This window comes from Dysidea avara, chromosome 5 (assembly GCF_963678975.1).
Source record: "Dysidea avara chromosome 5, odDysAvar1.4, whole genome shotgun sequence".
In the NCBI taxonomy this organism is placed as follows: Eukaryota; Metazoa; Porifera; class Demospongiae; order Dictyoceratida; family Dysideidae; genus Dysidea; species Dysidea avara.
Window position 1 is genome coordinate 10,978,806 of NC_089276.1, and position 8,429 is coordinate 10,987,234.

General features: G+C 38.8%; 2 protein-coding genes across 3 annotated transcripts; one reads left to right on the top strand and one right to left on the bottom strand.

The window, feature by feature from the left end:
- The first annotated feature begins 839 nt into the window (after nt 1–839).
- On the top strand, nt 840–4,073 carry LOC136255787 (uncharacterized). Its single transcript, XM_066048679.1, has 8 exons — nt 840–988; nt 1,352–1,459; nt 1,514–1,576; nt 1,634–1,696; nt 1,745–1,819; nt 1,876–1,935; nt 2,257–2,364; nt 2,416–4,073. The coding sequence occupies exons 1-8, from the start codon at nt 955–957 to the stop codon at nt 3,951–3,953; spliced, it is 2,049 nt and encodes a 682-aa protein (XP_065904751.1). The 5' UTR covers nt 840–954; the 3' UTR covers nt 3,954–4,073.
- Nucleotides 3,959–8,052, bottom strand: LOC136255788 (uncharacterized). 2 transcript variants are annotated; one of them, XM_066048681.1, is made up of 8 exons: nt 7,924–8,052; nt 7,453–7,560; nt 7,336–7,398; nt 7,231–7,278; nt 7,092–7,166; nt 6,976–7,035; nt 6,650–6,929; nt 3,959–6,602 (listed from the first exon to the last, which is right to left on the bottom strand). In XM_066048681.1, exons 1-8 carry the CDS (start codon nt 7,955–7,957, stop codon nt 5,816–5,818), a joined length of 1,455 nt encoding a protein of 484 aa, XP_065904753.1. In that variant the 5' UTR covers nt 7,958–8,052; the 3' UTR covers nt 3,959–5,815. The 2 variants fall into 2 exon arrangements, with proteins under 2 accessions (XP_065904753.1, XP_065904752.1); XM_066048680.1 differs by having other exon boundaries at nt 7,216–7,278.
- Between the last annotated feature and the right edge of the window lie 377 nt (nt 8,053–8,429).

Genomic DNA, 8,429 nt, shown 5'->3' on the forward strand with positions numbered 1-8,429 from the left:
CATGGCCACCTTTTATAAAGACCATCCTCTTTACAAAGACCACCTCTCCACATTGTAATAATACTTAGGTTCCAAACATCTACTTTATGACATATCAAAGCAGCTATAGGTCAGCTAAAATATACTACACTCTTAAGGTCATCATCTTACTACCTCAGTTTTTGTTGATACAGTAGGTTGTAGTGTACTAGCTACGCATGGACTCGACGCATTCTGGTACAAACTGAGTGAATGGCATGTGGATGACTTGAGTGAAGTGTGGACCAAAATATGGGAGATGACATTGACCCCTTTCTATGAGGCATGAAATACATGTTTGAAGCTTATCAAATATTACCATGTAGAGAGGTGGTCTTTATAAAAGGTGACCATGAAGTGGCCTTACCTATCTTTAGAACCTGATTACAATACAATCTTAAAGTTGTATAGAGATGGTCTTTGGCATCTATTTCATGACTTTATTAAACAACTAGGCTCTTAAGGTCCTAAGGTAAAGCCTCACTTAGTGTCACCTGTAAAGACCACCTCTGTATACTTGGAATCTTAGCTATTATTACAATGCGAGAAGTGGTCTTTGTAAAGAGGCTGGTCTTTCAGCGAACCTTGAAGTGGTCTTATAAGGTCAGCTATCTTTAAGATCTAATTACAGTGTGGTCTTTGTATGGAGGTGGTCTTATAAAAGCGGACGGTATTTTAAGAGGTGGTCTTTAAGAGGTGGCCACTAAATAATGGTTTCACTCTATTATATGACGATTTGACCATTTCCGGTTTCCATTTCCACTGTTTCCAATTGCCCCAGTACAACCACGTAAAATTAGATTAAAGCTAAACTCTGTTGGAGAATTATACTTGCGTAGCTATGGACCTTATCCGCATTGACGTCACGATATAAAAATGGCGGCGTTAGTGTGGGGAGTTTGTACAGGCAACCATTGAGAGGGTTTGTATTTCGCCATGAACAGTGTGAAGAATTCAAGAGAAAGTTCAGGTAAGGTATTTTATTTATTGTCCGATGTAGAAAGGGCCATTTTCGTACTAAATAAGAGTTCTAAGGATGGTTTTTTAAAAGATGGTTCTCGTGAGGCTCCTCCGAAGGGTTGTAAACGCTAGGCAGACCAACTTATTTCCTTACACAATCTGCTTAAAGGTTGTTGGGTAGTGCGAAAATGCGTAGTAGTGCGATAGCATGCCGGTCCAAGTCGTGTTTCTTGTTGACCCGTCGGCAGTGCGGCGGCGAGGTAACGTGTTTTGTTCAGGCTCTTATACATATACATGTATTCATGATAACAGTTTGTAGCTCTTAATAGAGATGGTCGGTGATTTAGCAAAATTTTATGTTGAATGTTGACAGATTCTACCTTGCTGTCCACCTGGAGTCAAATTGTTAGTAGTCACAGTTCAGTAGATCATGCCAGTGATGCCAGTGAGACCACTGAGAGTAGTGCCATGAGAAGGCTTGGTAAGAAAATGATCAAGATTGTACATGTGAACTGACTTCAAACATTTTATGTAGAAGCTGAAGGTGATGTTTGTGGCTTTGATCATGATGTAGCAGGTGGTGACGGAAGATATTATGGTTAGAGGCTTTCATCATATCAGCTAGCTAAATAATAATTTGTTTATTTGTATGTAGATGCTGAAGATAATGTCTGGAGTCTTGATGATAGCAGTGTTGCAGTAGGTGACAGAATTCTCGGTAGCTAAGATATATATGTATTTTGCTTACTTATACGATAATTTACAGATGCTGAAAGTAACATTCCTGGCTTTGTAAACCAAGATCACAGTGTGATGGAGGATGAAACAATGCTATCCAATGGTTAGAGATTATATATCACAGCTACTTGCTGATTTGTTGGCATATCCATTTTATAGATGCTGAAGGTTATGCCCAAAGTCTTATGTGTCACACAGGAAAGGATCACAAATTGCTTGGTGAGATACTGCATCATTTGTTTATATAATACAGCCATTTATGTAGATGTAGAAGGTAATGTCCTAGCAAAACCTAAGGGTGTGATGGAACTTGAGTATGATAGTTTCAGGCTCTTACTTTTTGTTGACACATTTTTGTAACTAATATAAAGGGTTTGATGTTGGCAGATTCTGTCTGCCAGGTGGAGACAGATTCTGTCTCTACCTGGAGCTTGTAGTGGTAGTGGCGATCGCTTTGCACATTCTGTAGCTGCCCAACAGACTGCAAATCATAGCCATATACCAAGCTTGAGCCATACATGTTGACTTGCATTTTTATAGATACTGAAGCTGATATTTTGTCATTGCCAAACACCAATATTGATGTCAACATTACTATCAGCTCTGGGCCTACAAAATGTGTAGAAGGAAAGACTACAAATTCTTCAGGTAACTAATTGTCGTGTATTGTGATATCTATTTGTAATCATTTCATTCCAGACTCACAATCATTGAACAGTACTAGTTTTCACAGAGCTGTTGGAAGCTCAAGCAAACCTTGGAATGGGTACAATTGTTGTGTGCCTGGGTGTTACAATTCTTCTGGCGAGAATAAGTTTAGGGATGAGTCCTCAAAAGTTTCCTTTCACAACCTTCCTGATGTCAAGTCAAAGAAGGGAAAAGCATGGATTGGGTTGATTCATCGTGATCTTAATGAGGATTTTGTTGTCACGAAAAGTACCAAAATTTGTTCTGGCCATTTTCTTTCTACTGATTTTCTTTTAAATTGTGAGAGACGGCGGCTAAAACCTGATGCAGTTCCATCCTGTTTTCCTTGGAGAAAATGCTTTAAACGCAGATCACGAACATCTCAAAAAGCATCACAAGCTTTATTGGAAGATGAAAAACCTAATGAGAGGATGGCTAGTGCAACGAATAGCAGAAAGAAAATGAAAGAAATTGTTTCTGTCAGTATGGATTCTACTGATATACAACCTAGTGCAGAAACCGCTGAGGAACCTGACCAACAGGATGTGATTGTTAACCTTCAAACTCAGGTTATTAGTCTTCAAAATCAACTGGCAGAAACAGAAAACAGGCTTAAAAAGAGTTTATTTAGGCTAGAGAACATCAGGGATGATGCAAAGTTGATGAAGTTTTATACAGGATTTGTAGACTACGAAACTTTAATGGCTTTTTATGAGATGTTGGAATCAGATGCATTAGTGATGAGACAGTGGAGTGGGAGGCGCTGTGGATCTAATTATGATGATATAAAAACTGGACCAAAGTACAAGCTTCCATTGAAAGAGCAATTCTTTTTAACCCTTGTTAGGCTCCGAGCTGGACTACCTGAGCTAGATGTTGCTAATAGATTTGATGTTTCACAAGCAACAGTTTCAAGAATCACTAATACGTGGATTAACTTGATGTTCCACACCCTTAAGTCCATTGAGAAATTTCCACCATGGCATGTAGTAAAAAAGTATATGCCTGATTCATTCAAAAAAGAGTACCCAAATACAAGAATTATTATTGACGCAACAGAATTTGCAGTTGAAAGGCCATCTTCCCTGTTATCTCAAGCTTGTACATTTTCTGCCTACAAAAACAAGAATACGATAAAAGTTTTAATAGGTGTAACTCCCAGTGGAGCAATTTCATTTGTTTCGGAAGCTTACGAAGGATCGATATCTGACCGAAAATTAGTAGAAGTCAGTGGACTATTGGATAAACTAGAGCCAGGAGATGAGGTCATGGCTGACAAAGGTTTTACTATTCATGACTTGTTGATTCCTCGTGGTGTACGTTTGAACATTCCGCCATTTCTTCAAGGAAAAGTGCAAATGACACCCAATGATGTATTTCTTACCAAGAAAATTGCTCATCTAAGGGTGCATGTGGAAAGAAGCATTGGACGAGTCAAAGAGTTTAAAATTTTGCAGGACACTCTTCCTGCAACTATGTGGGATTCTGTTAGTCATGTTGTGTACGTTTGCTGCATGCTTAGTAACTTTGGACCTCCATTAGTATGTTAGCAGTATAATTGTAATTACATTATTGTTTGGTAGAATTATCAATGGACATACATAAATACAAAATAGTAATTGTACGCTAAATTTTTACATGTGATTCATAAAGAGTTTGTGGAATCATAATGATTTATGCCATTATAAATAATGAGAAGAGGTGGTGGGTTATACTTATTCCATTGATCAAGCAAATCTTCCAAGTCCATAGGAATGAAAATCCCACCTCTCATTTTAGGTACAGGTGGAGGGTGGCATAAAAACCTCCGTGCAGAGGTGCATTTATCACCTGATCTTGTGATTACCACTATTTCCCTTCCTATTCCAATGGCAAGCAAGCGTATTTCCAAATCACCACCCCATTCAGTAGCCTGCAAAACTCTTAATTTTTTTGTCTCCCATTGCTGTTGTGAGAGTCCTTCCTCAGTTCTTACATCTGGATACTTCTGCATGGTAATTAGGGTTAACATCCTTAATTGCTGTCCAACACATTTGTCTCCACGTGAAGATGGTTCAATATAACCAGCCTGGTGAGCAATGGAATATTACAAACAATTTCCATCACCACACACTGTGTGTGGTGTACAGTGCAGTTGCTGTAGTATATTGATTGGTGGTTGTGGCCTGCTCACTGTTGAAACACACAAAAATTCAACTTCATCATATGATTCTACAGGGGCTCTCTTCACTGAAAGGTTGTCTGTACTCAGATCTGTACCTATTGCAGAATGTTCATAAGCCTGTGATATGATGAAATATGGCACAACGGATGGCAAAAATTTATCAAAATAAAATACTCTGGCCTTAGATATTGCTTCTTCAATGAATGCTTGGTCGTAGAAAATCCTTTCTACGTGAATGTCTCCTCCTGGAGCCCACAAAACAAAATCACCCCATGACAATCGAGTCACGAACAACTGGGTCTGCACCTGATAAAAGTATTGATGGCTTCTCTTAAGTTGCAATTCTCCGTTACTGTTTGTATGCAGACAAAATGTTTTCTCCATAGCAGCTGCAGTTATGGGCTTTTTTGCACATACAAAAGGACATTTTACCTCTAAACATCCCATGTCTTCACCATCTATTATAACAAGGGAATCAGGAGTGGCAGCTAGCCAAGGTATGGCAACATTAATAAACAAGCCGCATTTGTGGACTGTTACGTCTATGCCCTGTTTCTTTTGATAATGAATATAACTATCAATTGCTCTACTTTCATTCTTTCGTCCATAGTTGATGGCTGGAGAATTGATGGATTTTTGAGCCAACTTATTAGTGATAAATGCCTTAGCGTCAGTGCCTTTCTTCCTATGACAAACAGTTTTCATTATTGATGCTGAGATTCGTAGCATCCTCTCATCATGCCAAACATTTGATATAGACTGATTGTGTGTGCTGGCTTCAATATCAATAGCTCTTGAAGGACCAATACAAATATGATCTTCGTACAGATTTCTCACAAGATACGACGGTGGAGGTACTTCAGAATTATCAACTTCATAAGGGACTGCTGTATTAGTAGAGGAACTATAACAATGATCGTGATTGATAATATCTACCAAATTACACAATTCTTGCTGAAATTTTGATTTCATTGCTTTAGCTTTTGAAATCCGTTCTTCTCTAGCCCTTTGAAGTCTATCTTCTGATGGTGCTGGTTCATCATCAAGCAATTGCAAAAAACAAGATGTCCCATATCTACTGAGCATTGTTTGTGCTTCAATGGCTTTTTTTGTCTCTGCTACATTAGTGGCTGAAGCAACGGCATGGACAGCAGCCTCTTTCTTCTTTTGGTCTATAGCTAACAGCCTACTTCTTAAATTAGGCCTCCTGTCAGGTGGAACAGCTCTTCTGGAAGTTGGTCGACAGTCTCATTGGTTAACAGTGCAAACTTTGATTCTTTTCTCTACACCATACACCTCCTTCGTTAGTGTAACTAAGTTGGTAGGTCTTGCATCTACTTTCTTGTCTCTTGGCTGGTTCCAGAGTTGACGTTTTTCTGTACAACTTTTTTCATCTTCTTCATTCAGCTTTAAATGGAAATAGTTCTGTAGACAGTAGAGAGTAGCTGTGACATGATTACAGCAACCAGATAGCCCAGCTGGGCATGCACAGAAAGCCTTAGCGACATCACTTGTTAGTTCTGATAGGACTATATACACTTTATAAAGTTTGTCTTTCTTCATAGACGGTAAGACATCGGCCCCAATGCAAATGTAGTTCAATTGGTTGGGCATAGGATGGTATCTGATGTTTTGAACATGCCCATCCTGAAAGAAACAGTATGCCTTGTCCAATGGTCGAGTGAAACCAATAGATTCCTCTGAGCCAAGATTACTTATCAACTTCTGTTTGCCAACATCCTTAACTGAACAGCTATCTCTCCTCTCCATAGCACTTTCAACATAATCTGCATTTCTTAGAAAACATTTTCGATCGACTAGAAACTTAAAAATGGTGCCAAATGTAATTTTAGGACATTTGTGTATATCCTTGGTCCATTGATTGTCTTTAGCTTTTGGTACTGACTGTAATAGGTTTTCATCAAGAAAATTTCTATGCTTTGCAGATACGGATTGTAACTTATTCTTAACGTTTATGCCATCATCTGGATCAATCAGATATAGGTCCCATCCATATTTAATGAAATCACAAACTCTGAAATTTTAACTATTGATTTAAAATACATGTATTGATGAACATACCTTTCAATCAGTTCTGGCTTTTTCCCATTAGTTGGTGCCCCACGGCAAACAAGCCATCTTTTCAACTGCATAACATTCAATTCAGATGGATGTTTACCATCCAGCGAAGAGCCAGGAACATCACACTCTGCCAGCAATAGAATACCAGTATCCAAAATATCATCAGGTTCTCCTTCAACATTATTACAGCCCTCGATATGGTTCTCAGTTCCCAATAATTGGCTATCATACTCAAGTTCCATCACACCCTTAGGTTTTGCTAGGACATTACCTTCTACATCTACATAAATGGCTGTATTATATAAACAAATGATGCAGTATCTCACCAAGCAATTTGTGATCCTTTCCTGTGTGACACATAAGACTTTGGGCATAACCTTCAGCATCTATAAAATGGATATGCCAACAAATCAGCAAGTAGCTGTGATATATAATCTCTAACCATTGGATAGCATTGTTTCATCCTCCATCACACTGTGATCTTGGTTTACAAAGCCAGGAATGTTACTTTCAGCATCTGTAAATTATCGTATAAGTAAGCAAAATACATAATATATCTTAGCTACCGAGAATTCTGTCACCTACTGCAACACTGCTATCATCAAGACTCCAGACATTATCTTCAGCATCTACATACAAATAAACAAATTATTATTTAGCTAGCTGATATGATGAAAGCCTCTAACCATAATATCTTCCGTCACCACCTGCTACATCATGATCAAAGCCACAAACATCACCTTCAGCTTCTACATAAAATGTTTGAAGTCAGTTCACATGTACAATCTTGATCATTTTCTTACCAAGCCTTCTCATGGCACTACTCTCAGTGGTCTCACTGGCATCACTGGCATGATCTACTGAACTGTGACTACTAACAATTTGACTCCAGGTGGACAGCATGGTAGAATCTGTCAACATTCAACATAAAATTTTGCTAAATCACCGACCATCTCTATTAAGAGCTACAAACTGTTATCATGAATACATGTATATGTATAAGAGCCTGAACAAAACACGTTACCTCGCCGCCGCACTGCCGACGGGTCAACAAGAAACACGACTTGGGCCGGCATGCTATCGCACTACTACACATTTTCGCACTACCCAACAACCTTTAAGCAGATTGTGTAAGGAAATAAGTTGGTCTGCCTAGCGTTTACAACCCTTCGGAGGAGCCTCACGAGAACCATCTTTTAAAAAACCATCCTTAGAACTCTTATTTAGTACGAAAATGGCCCTTTCTACATCGGACAATAAATAAAATACCTTACCTGAACTTTCTCTTGAATTCTTCACACTGTTCATGGCGAAATACAAACCCTCTCAATGGTTGCCTGTACAAACTCCCCACACTAACGCCGCCATTTTTATATCGTGACGTCAATGCGGATAAGGTCCATAAGCTTACAGTTACATATAAAATACAAGTAAACAATTTTGTCTTGTGCAGCTGGCATGGCGAACTTTCTTTGTGTTGGTGTCAGGCAATTCAATACGTGCTTAATTTTTTTTGCCTTCACCTGGCGTAGCTACTAGGCTCTAGTGGCTTGGCTGTCTTCCTTTATCTGGTTCATCTGGCTTGCATACGCCTACAGCATTGTGTAGCTATCTCCTGAAAGTTGTGTATGCATAACTATAGTGTGTCACCCATCACTGTGCCATTGCTACATCACTGATGAACCTTACTTAGCTCTAGTTGATGTTGATATGCATTGCTGTATATTGGCTAATAATTTTTATCTGCATGGTGATGTTGCCTATAATGTATTGCTGCATA

Excerpts from the sequence above, each read along its gene's own strand:
- LOC136255787 (XM_066048679.1), top strand. The coding sequence starts at position 955 with ATGAACAGTGTGAAGAATTCAAGAGAAAGTTCAG. Across the intron at positions 989-1,351 it reads GAATTCAAGAGAAAGTTCAG|ATTCTACCTTGCTGTCCACC; the intron begins GTAAGGTATTTT and ends GAATGTTGACAG. Across the intron at positions 2,365-2,415 it reads AAAGACTACAAATTCTTCAG|ACTCACAATCATTGAACAGT; the intron begins GTAACTAATTGT and ends ATTTCATTCCAG.
- LOC136255788 (XM_066048680.1), bottom strand. The coding sequence starts at position 7,957 with ATGAACAGTGTGAAGAATTCAAGAGAAAGTTCAG. Across the intron at positions 7,561-7,923 it reads GAATTCAAGAGAAAGTTCAG|ATTCTACCATGCTGTCCACC; the intron begins GTAAGGTATTTT and ends GAATGTTGACAG. Across the intron at positions 7,036-7,091 it reads TGAAACAATGCTATCCAATG|ATGCTGAAGGTTATGCCCAA; the intron begins GTTAGAGATTAT and ends TCCATTTTATAG.